The 21,144-nt window shown below is 40.2% G+C and overlaps 1 protein-coding gene across 2 annotated transcripts in view; it reads right to left on the bottom strand.

Annotated features, from left to right (window-relative positions):
* The window catches only part of AQR (aquarius intron-binding spliceosomal factor), a 123,760-nt gene that overhangs the window by 63,716 nt on the left and 38,900 nt on the right, over nucleotides 1-21,144 (bottom strand). For both annotated transcript variants that reach the window (XM_048852358.2, XM_048852357.2), the window contains exons 16-22: nucleotides 17,981-18,122; nucleotides 16,911-17,089; nucleotides 12,348-12,515; nucleotides 11,858-12,027; nucleotides 6,390-6,631; nucleotides 3,721-3,867; nucleotides 3,110-3,179 (exon numbers count right to left, since the gene is read on the bottom strand). In XM_048852358.2, the coding sequence (XP_048708315.2) occupies nucleotides 3,110-3,179; nucleotides 3,721-3,867; nucleotides 6,390-6,631; nucleotides 11,858-12,027; nucleotides 12,348-12,515; nucleotides 16,911-17,089; nucleotides 17,981-18,122 (1,118 nt within the window). The remainder of the gene's footprint in view (nucleotides 1-3,109; nucleotides 3,180-3,720; nucleotides 3,868-6,389; nucleotides 6,632-11,857; nucleotides 12,028-12,347; nucleotides 12,516-16,910; nucleotides 17,090-17,980; nucleotides 18,123-21,144) is intronic.

Below are 21,144 nucleotides of genomic sequence, written 5' to 3'. Positions count from 1 at the left end.
TGAAGATGACGACTGTACCACAGGGGGAGGGAGGCTTACGGATGGGTGCAGTTTCCTCTACCTTGACCTACGAGCACGCCTCATGCACCAAGCCTGGTACCGTTGGTGCCGCCAACTCTTGCGTCGAGGCAGCAGCAGATGAACGGTGCAAAGGGGGCACTGCCATGACCGGCACCCCTCCTGCACTCCAATAAGGTCACTGTGCTGGCCACTGGCTGTGCTGCCAAGGCAGCGCCGTCAATGTCGACGCAGCCTCGCGTGTCCATTCATACCGGTGGAGTCTAGGCAAGGGGCTGAACTGCACTTCCATGCCAGAGGAATCCCCTTCCAGTGACCAGGGTGGGTCAGTCGATGCCGGAGTCTGCCTGCTGACTGTCGCTGGAGACCAGTACCCAGAGTGCGGCTGTTGCCCTGGATTTGAGGGGCGTATATAACCCAGAATGTGATCAAGTTAATTGCAACCATATTATGTGCACTCAGCCACTATGAATTAATGAAATAGAACACCACATAGTTAAAGGTTAATTTGGAGACAGGCTTTCAGAAACAAGGTCATAACTACTGGCAGTTTTGCTAATCACTATGGGAGGAGGGGAAGAAAAAGTAAACAGAGTGAAAGAAGAGATGTGGATGGACAGCCATGCGTCTAGATGCCTCTGATAGTAAAAGTTTATTGAAAGTTAGGAAAAGTGATGGGTCATTATGACCTATGTGTTTTGTAGAAATTAATTATAAAAAACTTAGCTAATAGAGTGTATTTGGGAGCAGTCCTTGGGAGCCATCCTGGGAGAGATGTTTTCCTGATATCTTTACTCCGTGGCAGGAAGGTGTTTGGCCAACACTGACCTGTCATTGATTACTCAGTACCATCTCAGAATATAAGTAAACATCTGGGATGTTTTAAACCTATTGCTTATGTCTGTGTGTGTGCTTAAATCTAATAAAATGCAGTGTTAGACAAGAGCATGCTTACTTACATTATTCTTTCATCAGACAGAACTGCCGAGTTCCTGTGGATTTATTCCTTACACTGCCTGGAGTGAAACAGGTAAATTGCCCCTGTTGGGGATTCTGACATCCCCATGTAAGGAGGAGATCAGTGCCAGTATCGAGGGGACCAGTGCTGGGGGACTGGAGACATGATGGAGAGCGCTCCCATGGGGTAGGCGACCAGGACCTGCACTGAGAGGAAGACTGGCAGGAGGTCGAACAGTACCAGTAGTATGGAGACCAGTCTCCCTCTCTAGGCAATCCGCGTTGAGATGGCAGGGAGCGCGATTGCGGTGACCGAGGGCGAATCCCAGAGGATTTGGGCTGCGACTCCAGCTATCTATGGTGTGGAGGTGGAGAGTGCTGCTTTGTCTCAGGGGATTGGTGGCGCTCCACTTCCCAGAGGGGTCTTCGCGACTGGCTTGCCCTTGTGGGAAGTCTTTGCCAATACCTGCCACACATGCTGCATCGGCGGTGTAGGCGGAGACCTCTGCTCTCTTGCCACTGTGGGAGCTTGTGAAGGTGTTAGTGACATCAGTGGTTTAGGTCCCATGCCACTCCTGACAGTCGCTGGTGGACCTTTTAAGGGGGCTAAGGGCCCCGACTGGGGAGGCACGAACGCATGGCTCCAACGTGGGTCCCTTGCCCGATCACCTATGGCCCTTCTTGCTTGGTGCTGGGAAGCTGTGTTTCTCGCCTTCTTTTTGGGCACTGGCGACATGGAATGGTACTTGGCAAGTCCTGGCAGGACAGCACGGACGCCGGATTCCATGAGGAGAGCCTGTAAACAAATAACTCGCTCTTTCTACATGCGGGGCCGAAAGTTTTTACAAATACAGCACTTATGTCTCACATGTGATTCCCCCAAACACTTGACGCTGCTGCTATGGGGGTCACTTATAGGCATAGGCCTGTTACAGTCCACACAGGGCTTAAACACGGGAAAGTGGGGCATGCCCCACCTGGGACTAAACTTCTAACTACACTTAACTACTTAAAACTAACTACTATAAACAAACTATTTACAAGGCCTTAAGGCTCAAAGTCAGTAAAGATGAAAAACTATGGCTATGCAAGGAAAAGCACTCCAACTAACCACCACGGGCAGTAAGAAGGAACTGAGAGGGCGCCTGATATACTGACACATGAGCGTGGTACTCCAGGGGGCGCCACTTCTGACCCTACTGATATAGCTAAGACTAAATACTCCAGCGACTGTGCATATGGGCATGCACACACCTCGAATGGAATTGACATGAGCGAGCACTGGAAGAAGAGTAAAAAATAAGTAAAGTTCCATTTTCTTTCCTTCCTCTGTGTTTGTGTGCTACATAAGAAGAGATGGACAGGAAAGCAAAGGTAGCATGAAGCCTAATTTCAAAAAGCAGCATTGAGTGTCTAGACACTCAATCTCCTTGTTGAACAGTGGTGTGGAGAAAGAAGAGTCAGTGAGGTATTCTGAGTAGTTAATTTAAGGAGAGAACAGCTGGCTGGCGAAAAAGACACTTATGAGCAGAAAATTTACTTATTAAGAACTGTGACTCCTGTAAACCCTTCACTGGTCATGACTACATTCAAGCAAAATCAAATTCAATACTATAGATTATGTCCTCAGTTTTGGAAGCATGGAACTGAAATTCTCCTTAGGGGCCTGACTGAACTCACTGAAGTCAACAGAAAGGCTTTCACTGCATGCAGCGGGTACTGCATCAGGCCCAAGATATTGCAATTACTGTAAATACAACCAAAACGGTCAAATTCGGCACAGAATCACTATACTCTAAAATTAGTAATCTCCCTCTCCCTCCCCCCCCACCCCCCCACCCAAACACACACATGCATGTCAATTCAGAGATCCAGAAAGAATCCCCAACCACTGGAACACAGGACAGAATTCTATTCAGAGGTTTTTTCTGTTTGTTTGCTTTTTGTTTAAGGGAGAGGATGTTATTGGGTGTTTCCTTTTCTTTATCTGCTGGTAGGAAGAAAACACAAAACACAATTATAGTAGACATAGAAAATGGAAGTTACCTGCTCTTCGGAGACTCTCTCCTAAACTTAAACAGCATAATTTTCAACAAGAAATATGGTAACAACTCTTAATAATTATTGCCCTTACCATAGTCAGCCCAGGTTGCATTCCTGCACGTATAGCCTCAATCTGAGTATGAGTAAATTGAATAGTATTCCTGTAACGAACAAAAATAAGTTCAGTAAATGCAGAAAATATAAAAAAGGTGTTTTTAAAGGGACTGTCTACATGGGGCATTCAAAAAAATTAATCCAAATTAACTAAAGGTCTGAATTTAAAATGGATTAGCTAAACCGCATTAAACTCCTGTGGACACTCACTCACTCAATTAAGCGGCCTTAATTCAGTCTTCAGAGTAGCAGCCATGTTAGTCTGTATCCGAAAAAAGAACAGGAGTACTTGTGGCACTTTAGAGACTAACAAATTATGCTCTAATAGATTTGTTAGTCTCTAAGGTGCCACAAGTACTCCTGTTTTAATTCAGTCTAGCTCACTTCTACTACCTACTGAAATAAATAAATAAACAAATAAATATAGAATAAATATTCTCTGATTGTTTTATATGCAGAAATTATTTCTGATTGTGTAACCAAACCAATATGGAAACTCATTTGCAACCTACAACAAACTGTTAGGTCTCCCAGACACTGGACTGTTACTTATGTATTTGCATAGGCACAAAGTTATAACAGTATTACCGTTTGGGTTGATTGTATGGATATGGTCCCCTATTGGGAATAACATGAGGTTCCACAATTAAGGTTTTAGCTTCTTCAGCCTTTTCTTCATTCCCATCCTCTTCTTTCCGTTTCTTCCCTTTTCCTCCCCTTAGTGGGAAAGTTATCCTGTAAAACATATTTGTAAAGTTTCAACTTCATTTCCTTCACAAGTAGGTCAGATAGTCTTTCATATACATTTTTAGAGCTCCATCAAATGACATGGCACTCTATATACATAAATAAGCCAGTCCATTTCCCAAAGATCTTACAACCTGTAAGACAAAACTCAACACTAGACCGGGTTGGAAAATGCTGATTCATTGGAGTCAAATGTTTCACCAAGTCTATTCCCCACTTGGGAGTAGGACAACCTGTGCAGCCAGCTGCCCCAGAAGTCTGAAAACCCTGGGGTCTTCAACACTGGGCAGTCCACATGGCCCCAGACCCTGGGAGCCAGCCCTAAAACTTCTAGGCTCCAAGCTCCACAGCAGGGACTCTGGAAGCTCTGGTTCAAGCAGGGAGCCTAGCAGCCCTGAAAGTGCCAGCAGAATGAAACTGACATTCTTTTCAATTTTATGGCTACTATTCAGGAAGTAGCAATTAGGAAATTGACATGAATGTCAATTTCATTCAGTTGGTCTCAGGAACACAGTATTTTGGTGTTTCCAAAACCAATTTTTCAGGCATCTCTGGTTTGCCAAGGAATTTTGGTAATTTTGGTTTGGTTCCAAATTTGAACCAAAAACAAATCTGGAAATACCAAAACTTCTCCTGAACCAAAACCGGAGTTTCAGCCAGCTCTACTCAAGACAAGACAATTGTACAACAATCCAGGAGAGAGAAAATGTGGGATTATTGATGAGGCACAAAAGGATGTGGTTGAAGAGGTTGGTTTTAAGGAGTAACAGAGGTCGAGAGAACGTGTACTTTGCAAATGAGGACAGGGAAAGTGTTTTAGTCATAAGACATGGGGTAGAAGGTAGAGAATTGGAAAAGGAGATAATATGAACAAATAGTTAAGGTGAGATACTATGGAATAATACAGAGGGAGTGGGGGAGCAGAGATGTAGGTATGGGTCAATATAAACTAATGATAGAAAATAATAGACACTCTACAGACAGAAGCAATGGACTCTTCTGTAAACATTGGTGATACTTCACTCCTTGTAGTAGTGTCTCCTTTGCAGATCACCTACATTATTTTTAGGACACTAGCACAAGAGCTCCTGCATCCTCCAATTCCATTTAATATTGTATTTGACAGACACCTCTTCATGGTACAGCATATTAGTAAGAAATATCTTTACAATGTAATAGGACAATAAATTAAGGTGAAGGGCTTCTTTTTGTGGCAAGGGCTGTGTAAATCAAAGGAGAAATCCGTGATAGGCAATAAGTGCTCTCATCTTCTCTTTATGTGGAGACTACATCTATCATCAGATGTTACAGATGAAGCAGCATTTTGAAAGCCTTTAATGGACTTCTATTCCTCTAAAGTCAGGAAATCCTTACAATTCATTTCCCAAGAGAAATTAAAATAAAGATTACATGGCATTTTGAGATTTATTCGAATGAAACTACAGAATGCAATTTCTAGATGTTAAAACAGGGGTTCTCAAACTGGGAGTCAGGACCCCTCAGGGGATCGTGAGGTTATGGGGGGGGGGGGTCGTGAACTGTCAGCCTCCAACCCAAACCCCACTTTGCCTCCAGCATTTATAGTGGTGTTAAATATATTAAAAAGAAGTGTTTTTAATTTATAAGAGGGGGTAGCACTCAGAGGCTTCCTATGTGAAAGGGGTCACCAGTAAAAAAGTTTGAGAGTCACTGTGCTAGAACATATCATCTTGCACCTCACCCACTGGTTGTATACAGTTTCTCACACATATATATTTTCCCATTATTATATTGCACCTCCCTTTTTCCCCAACTTATTCCATCACCTTATACTTAGACTAAGATCTTAGATCCAGGAATCATCTTTGTGTGTGTGTATAGTGCCTAGCACAATGGGGCCCTGCATCCTTGACTGAAGCTGCCAGCCATGACCATAATACAAATAGATAATAAGTAGTCTGGGTGCCTTATTCTACATTGCCCACTACAGATCCATAAGATACTGTCTTTCTCCCCCACTTTACATCCTTCAAAACTCATGTCTGCCAAAACACACATCTAATTAAATGATAGCTAGACTGACAGATAGGAACAATTGACACTTTTTATATTTATGATAGAAAAGATGTCAAATGTAAAAGATATACACACACACACAGATTGTAACCCCACCCTTCATATATCATTTTCCCCTATAGACTGTCAATTGTTTGGGTCAGGGACAATGTTTTCATATACATGTATATAGGGTGTGGCACAATAACATCCTGATCCTAATTTTGGCCTTTGGATGCCACTTCAATATTACATATTAATAATACATTACAATAGCAGCTCTTACAAGCTATTTTCTCAGGCAAAAGAACATACTTGAGTCACTGAACTAAACTGACTTAGTTTTCCAGTACCAGCTTCACTATAGTACTTTTTAGGAATAAAACTGAAATGACTTAGATTTATACCATGATTTAATTGGAGAATTATCTGTTCAGACTATCTGAGACCAAGTACATCTGAGATTCTTAGATCACCTGAAAGGGGGTTTCTGTAGAGCTGGATTGTCAACAGTTACTTTTATGTTATATCCAGGAAAACTGGCTTTTAAGTGATCAATGGATAGGAAGGTGTCATTAAAATCCAGAGAAGAAATCTGATTTGGCATTTTTGAATAATGAGCGCTGCTTGGGTCTCCATATCCAAGGATGATGTCATGCAACCAATCAGGAACCACACAGTCTGTGTTCATCAGATTCCTAATAGTCTCCAGAACAGCCTGTGAGTGACAAAACAGAAGATGAAACAGTAAAAGTGACATCCTTTATCATCACAATATAACAAACTGAAGATTAATTCTCTGAACTACTCCAGCATCCCAGTGTGTTTCAGAGAAAAAAAAAAGTTATTTTCCACTGGACAGGTGTTTGGTTAGATTGAATCAGTTGCTATATTTTCTGCTGATGTCATTACATAGCCTGTTCAACAAAATGTCAATATTCAAGCAGAACAGTCTAAATACTGAACTATCCTATTAGTGAGAGCTAATTTAGCCCAAATGAAACAATGGATTATTTGGTTCACAATGGTGTCTGTACAGTGCCACCAATCATCATCATCATCGAAGTGCCAGAGGTCTTAGAAGTGTGATTATTTAAAAGTGGCACTTTGATGCTGTAACTGTGTATCCTGTGTGTTTGACCATTATATGCTGAATTTACTAATAATGACACTTTTCTTTTCTCAATATTGCAAAGCAAATATACTGTATCTACAGATGGGCATGCTGTATTTTATTCTGCTTCAAACATCAGAATCGAAATTTCCAGGAAGTTTTTATTCCAGAATCCTTATGGATGGGAAAGGTGTCAGAAGCAGAAAAACATGGAAACAAAACAAAACACATACAAAATTCTTTTGAGATATAAGTTACAGACCAGAAATAAACTGGGAACACAAGGATGAGATAGCCTTATTTTTATAACAACTGTTCCATTTAGAAACTACTGATCTTCCTATTCAGTGTTTCCACTAACCTGAGGTACGATAAAAAGAAAAGGAGTACTTGTGGCACCTTAGAGACTAACCAATTTATTTGAGCATGAGCTTTCGTGAGCTACAGCTCACTTATGAAGTGAGCTCTAGCTCACGAAAGCTCATGCTCAAATAAATTGGTTAGTCTCTAAGGTGCCACAAGTACTCCTTTTCTTTTTGCGAATACAGACTAACACGGCTGTTCCTCTGAAACCTGAGGTACGATGTAATTTAATGCTTGAGCACTGTTCCAGTACTGTACGTTTTGGAGTTGTGGATCCCTCAGGATGACTTTTTTTCATAATTCACTTAACAGTCTAGTACCAGTGTCCCTGAAAAGTTATTAATCTAAAACTAGTCCTTAGCTCAAAAAGCAAAATTATATGAGCTGTGTAAAGCTGTCTGCCCTCCTAAGCATCATCTGAGTGCATACAATACACACGGTACAAGTACTCAGAGGTTTAAGCCAATTGAGAAGCACAAATCAGCAGGAAACATCTGGAATTTCATTCTGGGTATAAATGACAGGTTTCCTGGCTCATAAAGCAACTTAAATGCATATTAGGAGTAGGTCAATTTATAATTCTTATTTCACTTCTCTCAACTTTAATAGCCCACGGTATCAGGAGGACAAGCAACTCAAAAGAGAAATCGGAAGAGCTTGTAAAGTTAAGGACTGGTTTATATTCATTACTTCACAGAGATGCCAGTACACGATGCCTTAGATGCTTCCTCAAACTTCTTCTGAGATGAGTCAAAAGCAGATAAAATGTCACATCTAGAGGATAATGATACTTAATGATGGGAGAGAGAAAGGAATAGATTGTGTGGTTTTGCATAATTTTGAACTTAGTGAGATCTTATTTCTCAGAAGCAGCACAACTAATTACAACACAGGGATATCCCAGATTATCCTTCTAAATGGTTATATTCAGTCTTTGGGTGGAAAGTGTAGAAATATGTTCCTAATATTAGTGGGGGACCTAATGTTAAATATTACTTTGATGAATTATTCACAATGTCTGTGCACGTAAACTTGGTAAAATAATCCAAGTAAGATAACACTGCTGACCGAGAAGTGCTGACTATCATATCTAGCCATCCGATTATGTTTGCACTTCTGCTGCTGTCATATTTGCTTAATTTACTACATTGCACAGGTTTTTTTTGGCTGCTCTCTCCCCTGCAGGCCTAGTGTAAATCAGGCTGTCTTCTATCTGCCTGATACATTTTTAACATTAATCATTCTAGAGTAATACCTTGCTTTCTGTTAACTGGCTGAAGCTGGTGAGAAGTATACAATAGATATGGATAACCTGTACTCCAATTTATGAAAAGCTAACAGCTAATTATGTGTTTTGACTTAATTGAATAAATGTGAAATTAAGGAAAAAACAACAACAAGTAATGCTTTGTGCAGTTGATTTTTTTTTGGTCTGTCCATTGGTTGTAAATACCCTGTACAAAACTAAAAATTACACTTCCATCCCTTGCCAAACACAGACCAAACTAAAGTATCCATTACAGATCAAAATGAACTTTGTTTTATTTCTTTATTTGCATCACAATGCAGATCTGGGAATTAACTGCTGCTATGACGCCAGTAGGAACGTAAGATTTTTTGGTGTCGATGAAAAAATGTTTAAGTAAAAAGTGATCTGCAAACAACATTAATTTAATAATTTTCTGACTTTTCGTGCTTCGCTTTGCAACTGTAAGCATAGTTTTTAAAAAATGAGTCACGAGCCATTGTCTCATTTCAGATACACTCTTCCATATCATATCATATTAAAAAGAGCAGGATCTTTCTGCCTCCTTCCTTAAGCAGCTTCACAGATCATATTCCACAATCCCCTATGAAAACTAGAATTTCACTCAACTTTGTAATCCATGGATATACATATTTCTAATGGAATCCTACCATATCTATTCAATGGCAATTTCCCTTTGGTTTATATTTGCACCACGCACTCCGGCAGTGGAATGCACATAAGCACCTTACTTAATGTTCTGTTTTGGTTTTTCTGTTTATTTTCAAATCTGAAGGTGTTTGAATATCCAATTGATAACAGGAAGCTATCTTCACTCTTAACTGGTGCAGCAGCAGCTGAGATGTTGAGCAATATGTCAACTCCTACAAAATGCACTCTCACAAGAATTCTTTCCTCAATTTGGACTTTTATTTAAAACGACAAAAACTACGGTAAGTAGAAAAGAGCTGAACTAAGATGTGTTTCTCTTCAGCACTTTGTGCTCATGGCACAATGGCTAGAAATTAAGATTTAAAATAGTTTCCTTTCTCTTACATTATCCTAACATTCTCTGAACAATGACAATCTACAAGAGGTAAGTCAAGGGCTATATCACAGGTTTGTGCTGGGCACGGCTCAGCTATGCCTTTGCTGCCGCTATCCATGGTAGTGCAGCTACACTGCTGTTTATACCCGTGCTAGCAGGGGTATCTGTATGCAAGCAGGGGAATCACCTCCCTAGTTCAGAGAGTAGATTAGCCAAAGATGGCTAACCTGAGCATTTTTAGCCACAAGATCTCTTCCCAACAGTAGCCTAAGACACACATCCTTATTTGGCAACAGAGTGGCAGGAAAAGGTCCTCAAGCTCTTGGAAGAAGTCAATACTAAAAATCTCTGAACTTTGAATAAAACATGGATAAAGTGGAAGAAACAACAAGTGCGGATAATAAGCAGCGATACATGATAAGAAATCTAAATAGATAAGTGATGTAACATTACCTCAAGGCCAAAGCAAAACAACAAATGACAGAGATAAGACTGCAAAGAGCAAAAGGGAACACTGCACATATGCACTGGAGACATAATGAAGGATAAAGAAGCTCTTACAGTATAACAAGCTTGAAAATCAATACTGTGCTTTAGACTTTAAGAATACTTGGCTTGTCCAAAACTAAGCAGGCCCTGAGCTTAATGCTTTTCTCGACATATGATTCTCACTTAAGCACGGCCATATTGGGTCAGACCAAAGGTCCATATAGCTCAGTATCTTGTCTTCCAACAGTGGCCAATGCCAGATGCCCCAGAGGGAACTAACAGAACAGGTAATCATCAAGTGATCCATCCCTGTCGCCCATTCCCAGCTTCTGGCAAACAGAGGCTAGGGACACCATCCCTGCCCATCCTGGCTAATAGCCACTGATGGACCTATCCTCTATGAACTTATTTAGTTCTTTTTTGAACCCGGTTATAGCCTTAGCCTTCACAACATCCTCTGGCAAGGAGTTCCACAGGTTGACTGCATTGTGTGAAAGGAGTGCCATGGGTTGACTGTGCGTTGAAGATAACTATATCAGAGTGTTATAAAGTATATGGAGTGATAGACAATGGAAATTAAGATACAGAGTGCATACAAAGCAGAAGGGAATGATCTAACAAAATGTGTAGTGGTTTCTCATTTGAGCCCTGCGCGGATACACAATTATACCCGTGGATATAAAGCGGTGAAAGCAGCAGCATGTTGGAAGCCGCTCGCAGAAACCAGTGCCCAGCCCACTCCTTCCACGCAGTGGTGTGCGTCTCCTGTCCGGGAGCATGCGAGGTGCTTGCACACACTAGCATGACCAGGGACAGCTGCCGATGAGCCTGGTGCCCACCCCAGTGGGGAAGGCAGGGGGTGGCACAGCTGGTCTCGTTCACTAGTTTTCACTAGAGCCCTGCAGCTCCATAGATATCTGCTTTACATCCCAAATGTGTATCCACTTAGGGCTCTTTTTCTCAGTACCGTTTTCTAGTTGCACCATTTTTTGTGACCTTTATATTTGTAGTCTGAAACTTATAAACAGACTTGCAGTAAATATTACCCTCTCAATTGTGTGTAGGTTCATTTCAGAGGTTGGCTGAAGTTTCCTAGCATTTATAACTTTTAAGATGCATCTTTAAAAATTTTCTTTGTACTTAACATACTGTCCACACGCAAATGAACATGCACTCAGTGCACCTGCACAGTGACCCCCATCTCAGGGGGTCCCCAACCATCAGGGGGTTGGGAGAGCAACAAAGACACCTACACACACAAAAACCCAAGGACGGGAAGGAGGCAGGGCCAGGCCAGCCCTGCAGGACAGAAGCTGCTCTGGGGTGAGTGTTGGGTGGGTCTGCCCTCCAACCACCCCACCCTCGGGCCTCCCATCCCCCGAGGGCAGGATCCAACCCCACTTGGGAGCCTCCCACTCTTGGGGGCTGGACCTTATTACCCCCCGCAACTTCAGGGCATCCCACACCCCAGGGAGCAGTCCCAATTGCCATTGTGTACCAGGACCCAAAACTCTTTAATCCAGCACCAACATTGCCATTAAACAGTTTAGGGAAATAAATTCTAGCCAGCGTTTTTCCACAAAACAATCTCAGTCAATGACATATAGTACGTATATTTCAACAATTCTTCCAACTCAGCACATTCGGAAACTATTATCCTAAGAACAGCTATAATGTAGCTTACCTTAAAGTTGTTTTCTTTTGGCTTTCTCCTCATGATTATATTGAATGTCTCATAGACATCTTCTGCTCCATTTTGGATTGTGTTTGTCATGTCCTGTTGATACTGGTTAGGATCCAGAAATACTCTAAAGGTTCTTGAGTCACCTTTAAGTCTTGGTTTGGGTTCTGGTCCTGTTCATATTTGAAACACAAATCAAAACTAGATTAAAGCAAGAAAAACAGTGTTGAAAGCAGATTAAGAACTACTTTTTAGGAGAAAACTAATCATTTGAAACAGAATTAAGATAAATTCACTTTAAAGCTCATATTTACAAGTATGATTTATTGGCATGCTTCCATACCATTTCTAATATTTTCAGAAATAGGCCTATTTTGTTCTAAAAAACCAGACCAAATGGAGCTATGCCAATTCATACCAGCTAATAGAATGGTTCATTATTTTTCCAAAGGATTATATAGGTGTATATATAGTTTAAAAAGCATCATCATACCTTCTTCAATGACACGTCCTTTATCATCCAACATGCCCTGGATTTCACAACCCCTGACGTACACCAGGCCAGTTTGCTCAACAAAAAGCCTCCTTCGATCAAACTTTGTGCCATAAGGTTGTGTTGGACGCACCGTAACTAAAAAACAAACATCGTGCTTGCGCAGACCTGATTGAACACAGGAAAAAGTTGAGTTATTTTGTTTATTCACCAACAACTGTCGTGTTTGTTCCTTAACAAGCAATTGAAAAGGTATACAACGGGCAAGCTTCTTTTTAACCTTTTGGCTAAGATGAAGTGTCATATCCTTTTGGTGGTCAATATAATTTGTACTGGGGGACTATGTCCTGCTTTTAGAGGATATAGAATCAACAGTCTTTTTTAATCTGTCTTTGATCCTACAATTAGGCTAGGATACTTCCAAATTTAGGGATAATTATGTAAGACACTTTAAATAAAATTCTATAGAAAGGTAAGGAAAATTTGGTGCTCTACAGAGGGGTTTCAGTAAGTTCCCTAGCTAAATCTCTTCCAACTGTACATTTCTATAATTTTCCGCCTTCAAAACTCTCCTTTGTCATGATGCCTATAAAAAAAACTCTTGTCAACTGCTGATATGCAAAGGCCACTGCCTATAATGCTGACTAGTATTGTCTCATTGTTTCCTTGTACTCCCCCACCTCTCTATAGCCATTTGGCATCTCGTCTTATACTTCTATCGTAAGCTGTTTGGGGCAGACAGTCTTTATTCTGTGTTTGTTCAGTGCCTGGCATAGTGGGGTCTTGGTCCATGACTAAGGTTCCTCTGTGCTACAGTAATGCAAATAATTAATACTCTAAAACCAATCCAGACTGGACCAAACGGTCAGGTAATCAGAGAACAATTTTTTTTAAAAAATCTAATTAAAAAAATACAAGTAATGACTTCTGGAAAGATTCTGCTCAACAAACAAGATGGAAGTGGAAAAAAACAAGGAGCAAAGACAGGACAGGGGAACTTTAGACAATACAGTTAGAATGAATTATTTTGCAAAGAAAGTGTAAAAAAAAAGACCGATCTATGGAGACATCAGGGAAGAGAGAGACCGGGACTGCAGAATGTTTTTTAAATAAATAGTGTGGATTCAGGGTACTTGTCTGAGTTACTACCACAAACCTCTCAGACATCCAGCATACATCAGACATCCTGCTTTTCAGACAATACTCTAGTCCATCTTCTGCCTTGCTGCCATTGATAGTCAATAACAGGTCATTGATCAGAAATATCTGAAACTGTATAACCATTGTAGTTGGCTTACTGTACTGTACATAAGGTACCTATCCTTTCCACGTGACAACAATAAACTGAACATGGAAATATCTATTAATACTACTGAGAAGCTACTATGTTACAAAGCCGTATCTGAGCTGGGACTTAAACTCATATCACAATCCAAAAGTCGTATCTATTGCCATAAACTCAATCCATTTTACTGCATGTTCTGCATTTAACATTTGTGCTATGTGACAGCCTACATAGCCAACACACTATCCAACTCTAGCATATTTAACAGATCTCGCTCTAACTGAATTTAAGGACTATCAGTCAATGTCACTGCAGAATATGAATAATCGCTTCTATGCAGCTTGCCAACAAGGTCAACTCAAGTGTAATTCCCTAAGCACAAAGTGTTGCCTACTGATACTACACTAGGAAACATAGGCTACACAGTGCCAGCTGGCAATTCCTGACAGCATTCAAAAGCACAACCGGAAAAACACTGGCTTTAATCAAGTCAAAGCCCATCACCATTCCCTTGCAATATAAAAGGGATCAGATTTTCTCCACAGCTTTAACAAAGAAGACTACCAGCATGCAGGCCACACCATCTCTCCACACTACTTGTCTGTTCCGTTCTTGTTAGCAAGCAGGGTATTACTTTTACAAGAGGAATGGAGTCAAGGTGTAACAGAAGGTATACAACTGAAATATTCAGCATGTTGGGCTTGCTATCAGCATGCTTATCCAGTTGAGTAGTTTTCACTCAAATAATCCCACAATTTTAATTTTGGAGGGCTCTCGGATAGGTCTACAGTACCCGCCGGATAGGCAGGTAGCAATCGATATATCGGAAGTCGATTTATCTCGTCTAGTCTAGACTCGATAAATTTACCCCGAGTGCTCTCACGTCGACTCCGGAATTCCAGCGCCGCGAGAGGTACAAGCAAAGTCGACGGCAGAGTGGTGGCAGTCGACTCACCAGCGTGAAGACGCTGCGGTAAGTCTATCTAGGTACGTCAACTTCAGCTATGCTATTCTCGTAGCTGAAGTTGCGTACCTTACATCGACTCCCCCCGCTAGTGTAGACTAGACCTTTATTTCTCAAAGTTTTAGAGGATTTTAAAGTGACCTATGGAGTTTTCCATCTTGATATCCCATTAAAGTAAATCATACAATATAAAAATATTATGGCAAGCTTTTTTAAAAAATAAATACTGAAGGCAGATCTTATGTAAAATCATTACCCCACACATTGCAGACACTTTCACTTTTCATGTTAATTATTCCAACAACAGTATAGACAGAGACCATTTTTATTTTGGAGACATATTTCCTTTTCAGAGTCAATGCCAATAAACGTCTCTAAATCAGTACATACAGAGATGTAAACAAAATTAAGATTTTCAACTACTACTTCTGCAAAAGTGACACCCAAGCCTTGTCTAGATATAGCATATGTCTTGAGGAGGAGTGCTTCTGCCAGCATAATAACTCCACCACCCCAAACGACATTAGCTAAATGACAGAAGCATTTGTCTATCAAGCTTCTACAGTGTCTACGGAGGGTTTTTTTCCAGCATAGCTACGTTGGCTAGATGGTGTAGCTTTTTCACATCCCTGACCAACATAGCCTATGCCAACAAAACTTAGAAGTATAGGCCTGCGCCAAGTTTCCTTGGTTTGTGTAGTTCTCAGCTGTCTAACGAACAGACGACAGAACAGGGCACTGCTGCCATCACAACAAACTTGATTTTCAGAGTTTTATGCAACTACCACTCAGCTAAAAAAAGGTGGAAAGTATGTTCTGACAATGGCTTAAATTGTGGTTGTTACTTTGGCGAGCACCACATGTACACATCAGAAAGGGGACAGCTTTTGAACAGGATGAAAAACACTATGTAGGTTCTTTAAAAAAGAACCGTTTCACCGTTCAGGTGAAAGATTACTGTAGAATCCTGTAGTGATAGGTGAAAAGCTGAAAATGTAGTGGGGCTTTATCTTGCAGAGCTGAGGGAGAGAACTGATTATTTAAAGCGAAGTACATGAGCCAGAATAAAGAGAATGGAAGACTGTTAGAAACAGCTCCTTTCTGCCTTGCCTAGATGGAGAATGGCTGTCGTTTCACAGAAGACAGTTTGAGTCTGCTACTGATGGAACTAACAGAGCTAGTTCTTTTAGCTCAGGCAGTAGAAGATCAGGTTTTTAGGTCCAGAAGTCCCACGTTCAATTAAAACTGCTGACAACCCATCCTAGGGTTTCATTTTACAGAAGTTTTCCTGCTTTATTTTATGGACTGCTATGGAACAATCACAATGCCAACTGCCAAATACCAGGTAAAAACCTCTTAGGGCTGTGGAAAGTTCAAACAACAGAATGCAATGCTGATGTTAGTATTCTACAAAGAATGTGCTATTTCCATTAATGGTGTGAATCACAATATAGAGGAATGGGTTCTGAGAGGGGATTATAGAAAATCATATTTGCTTAGAGATTTATTTAAACACCCATTATGTGATTAGCCTCCAACCACCCCTTTCGTTGTATGTATTAAGAGTAAAGCATTCAGTGGCTATTCCCTAACTATCTTCTAGGTTGGAGTTGATGGCTTTAGAGAACTGTATGAGAATTTTAACAGCAGTTAAGCGGTAAGATTTGAATTCTTGGCATATTCTTTTCCAGTTCAGGGAATGTTCTCCTAGGCTATAGGGGCTATAAAGTCTCAGTCTCTCTCTCCTTTATTTGCACCCAAAAGTAAGTTACAGCATTTGAGATACAGCAGATTTATAGTCAATTAAAATGTGGCATATTCAGTTTCGTGTACATAAATTTCCACTGTAGATAAAAGGTTATAAAGCACTCTACAGACAAACACAACCTATCTATAACTAATATTCTAGAAATCAGCAGAAGTAGTATTTTAGATTTCTTTCAAAAAAGTACAAAGAAAAGTGAGGCGATCGGGAGGAGGAGGGTGAAGGAGATCATCCACCAGGGTGATTTTTGAACTCTTATTTTTTTCCTATATCAATTTATTTTTCAAAGCACCACAAAAATATTCAAAGTTTATATTTGGGTTTTTTTATATTTTAATTAGATTTTTACAAAATAAAGGTTTAAATCTGTTAAAACTGAACTCCGTATACCAACCTTAATAGTGTAGCTACTTTTGTGCCATAATATTGAGTAGGATCAGGGTTCTTTAACACTACAATATTATGAGAGCTCTACACTTATCCCAAATTCTGATAGTACTGTATCTACAATAGGCATGGAATGTTCATTACTGAAATAAAAATGAGCACCTTGCCACTCATTTTTGATGTGATCTCTGACATTCAAATGAATTGTAACATCTGCTCGTACTCGCATTGGCCAGTTTTCACCAATGTTGGGCTTTGCCACCTCTACCACAGTGAAAGACACAATGGGTTGTGCCATTCGAGCCCATCCACCAAACACAATGCCTCCATATTCGGATTTCCTAAAAAAAAATAAAAAATAAAAAAAAATCAATAGTGTGTTAGAACCATCAACCATTGCTGCATTCAGATTTTCTTTAAACTGCTGAATAATTTAAAAACCACATCATCAGCTCAATATTTAAGGGACACGAGGAAGAATTTAAAAGGCACGAAATTTCAGCATATCTTGTATCAAAGAATCAACATATAATGTAAACTAACATTTTTATTTCATATTCTCATCTCCTGTATGAAGGTAAAATTTGTGATGACATTTCAAAAACAGTCATTCAAAGAAAGAGAGAGAAGATGAGACCACCACAGAAAGATTTAATGGGTATGAAAGGGAGAGTACACCCTATGCACTACAGAAAATGGTGACATATAGGTGGGATTTTCAAAAGCACCCAGCACCAGTGTAACTCTGCTCCTAGTGAAGTGAGTGATAACATCTTGATTTCACTGGGAGCACAGTTAGGCCAATACGGAATACTTGTGAAAATCCCACCAGTATTCCACATCCATAACACTGATACGAATGATCAACAATTAAGAACAATTGTTAATACAGTGAAGTTTGTGGTTAACACTTAACACAAATAAGGTCTCAATGTTACTAAAAAAATACTAGTCAGCACATAGTGGTCACAAGCATTCTTCGTGGGCAACAATACCCAGAATATATTTTAATAATATTATTAGAAGATTAATCTTGCATGAAGCAGTATTTTAGAAGAGATTATGGAACACCACATTTATACCTTTATAACAACTGGAAACAGTTGGTTACTACTTACATGACTATATCCACTTTATATTATAGACATCACTAATTATTTATTCCCCAAAAAGCTTTAGTTACTTCCTACATTGTGGTGTTTGGTTTGTTTTAGTTAACGCAGAAATATTACCAAGGTTTCATCCTACTGACACTATCCTCAATGTCCTGTCTGATCTCATATGTAGACTCTAAGCGGAAGAGATTAAAGTTCCGTAGAAGGTAGTCATGAAGAGTCAGAAACTGTAAATTCAGTTTAGGAAGAGCGAGGCAGCCTAAGGGAAAAAAAGAAAAAACATTAAATCCATCTTCTGTCTATTAATGTAACAAATTCATTGGTTTTACGTATTCATAAACACTATATACAATTCCATCATCATGCTTTAGTCATGATATGAGAAGATTTAAATACTTTCTTCTAAAGCCACATACTACACCAAAAAAAGGGGGGGAAGGAGGGGGTGGCACAAAGGCCCTCCCCTTTGTAAATCACCTTCAAGCGATCTAACTGTACTATTTTATTCTTGTTGACCATTTCTCTGTATGCAACTGTCGTACTTAAAAGACACGTGTCTTTGCATTACCATAGCAAATTATTTGCAGTCATTGGTTAAAAAAAAAAAAAATCTGACTTCACCAGAAGTGACCACAGTTAGGACAACCATACTGGACAATTCCCACAAAAGGTTTCTGATGTAGAAGAATTGGTCCAGTGACACATGCTGTGGACAAGTCAGATGGTTTCTTCACCAGAAACCAAAAAAAAAAAAGAAATGAGGCGGGTGGATTCTGTTTATTTTTACATTAGAACTTCAGCCTTTCTAGGCTGGAAGACTGATGACTAGAGAACTAGAGCCAAGAGAGTGAAGGCTGAGCAACTGAAAAAGGGAGGAAGTTTTTTTATTACTATTATTAAGTTGATCTCTTTATTTTCAGTGAAGAAATAACATTTAACAAAGAGCTGCTTTGTCCAAAGATTCTTCACCATGATTCCTTCACCTTATTAGGGCTCACAATAACCATTACCAACACCTACCAGAAACCCTCTCATAAAACAAGACAAAGCCAAACTTGACATTAACAATACACTTGAAGGAAAAAAAGGAAAAAATCCCCCTGCTTTCTGTGCTTCTATAGACATTATGAAGCAGCAGAAAAAAAATTATCTGAAGGTCACCTTTAATTTTCCTATCAGTAATATAGTAAAAACATTTGAGGATAGGGTTCTCTCTATTTTGGATATATCATGGCAATAGTGATATGGGGCAGAGTAAAGGCGCTTTGGCGACTAAGATTTGTGCTAGTGTTCAATGTTTTCCCCCTCCTGAAGTAACTGATACATTTTTGTTGATAGAGCTATGCAGAGGGAATAGAAGGGGCAGGAGGAGAGAATTTATCTATGAGAGAAGTACCTATTCTACTTAATGGGCCCCCTTCATTGTCCATACTGTACTCACCCATTAAGTACTATCCCTCTCACTTGTCAACTAAAAACCACACACCTCCCACCCAGCACACAATTCCCTACCATATCTTCCCAGCATTGTAACCACCCATACTTAGCTCCGTCTGGCTCCAGAGATTATATTTTATGCAGAAAATGCTTTTCAACAGCTAAATAATGACAGCAACCACCTCCCCAAATATCATTGGCACCAGGTTTGGAGATTGAATAAATTTTGGAGTTTCTATCTGAGCCAAGCTCATGGAGTTACCATGGGACCAAAAAACCAACAACAAACCACAATACGAAAATGTTCTAGAAATGAGTTCACTGCATACTTCAAGCCATCTTCTCCCTCAAATACCCTGCCCAATTAGCCCCAAATCATTTCCACGTTGGCATAAAATCATTCCTATGAAATTTCAAGTGGATGGATTAGTTTTAATTAAGTCAAGCTAATGGAGGGAGACCTAAGTGTGTTAAAAATTGGGCACAGAAAGCCCAAAATAAATAGCAATGTTGTTGTAGCCATGTCAGTCCCAGGATAATAGGCTACTTAACCTTAAATGGTCCTTCAGAATATGTGCTTACTACTTATGCTATTCTATCTGTTTGACCTTGTATTTAGCTGTGACACTCCGAGTACTTTTCTCAGAACTCAAGAAGAGTTCTGTGTAGTTTGAAAGCTTGTCTCTCTCACCAACAAAAAAGTTTGGGCCAATAAAAGTTACTACCTTACTCACCTTGTCTCTCCAAAATAAATAGCTGCATTTTTAGCCTACACTATGGAAATACTAGTGTTGCTCCGCAACTCAAGTTCTTACACATTGCTCATTTAGAAGGCCTTCTGTTTTTGGTTTTTAATTTTAGCTTCCCAGGAATTTAAAAGGTTTTATTTAAAAATGGGAGAAAATTGGTAAACAAAACAAACCGCTGGGGGGGGGGGGGAAAAGAGGTACAGGGGAGGAGAGGAGGTATGCACCAAAGGGCAGGTGAGGAAGCCTTCCTCTCCATATAATGGCCAGGTGGTCTCAACTGCCAGGACCCAGTTCCCTGCTCTTCTAACTCCCCTCCTGCGCACAGGAAGCAAACAGAATCATACCGAAGGGCCAGGATGAGGAGAGGAGTGGAAGGCTGCAGCCCACGAGTACCACCACCTCCACCTGAAAGAGCCCCATCTGCTTCCCCCACAAAAAATTCCCAGGTCCCAAAAAAGCCAAACTTCCCGGGGGAGGGAGGGGGGGGGGATTTAACTGGTAAAACCCTCTGTCTTTTTTAAAACCCAGACATTTTCCGGGGGGGGGAAAGAGGATAAAAAAAATATTGGTAAATATTCATAACAAAGGGCTTTATACATTTAATACTTTCACTTGACTACTGTCCCAGTTTTACACCTTTGTTTATGAACTGTGAAAGCGTGAAAACTCTTGTAACATGCAATATTATCCTTGAAATCTTTCTGGCACACAGTACATGTTGGCTTCCACAAGCACAGAGACACACTGCCAATAAAGAAAGGTGATAGAACACAATTATTTCTATTCCGTGAAGCTATATGAAGATAAAATGTCTGGAGGAATGGGCCAAAGAGTCTGTGCCCAGTACAGCATACCTCTCTCCAGAGCCTGGAGTGAAATCCAAGACTTCTGAGTCTCACCAGTCCTCTGCTGTTTGCAAACATCTGTGAAACCCACTGATAAAAGTATCCAAACACCCTCTAGTGTCAGTCCACATAGCAAATGACAATCTTCTACTGAGAACAGTTACTCCCTTAATTCAAGTGGCAGAGGTCTGTGCAGTGGATCTGGAAGTTCCAGCCCTGCTGATGGCCTATGTGGGTGTCAATACGGCAG

Source organism: Caretta caretta, chromosome 6 (assembly GCF_965140235.1).
Source record: "Caretta caretta isolate rCarCar2 chromosome 6, rCarCar1.hap1, whole genome shotgun sequence".
NCBI lineage: Eukaryota > Metazoa > Chordata > Testudines > Cheloniidae > Caretta > Caretta caretta.
Note: the sequence above shows the minus strand (reverse complement) of the source record. Positions and strands in the feature narration are given on the sequence as shown.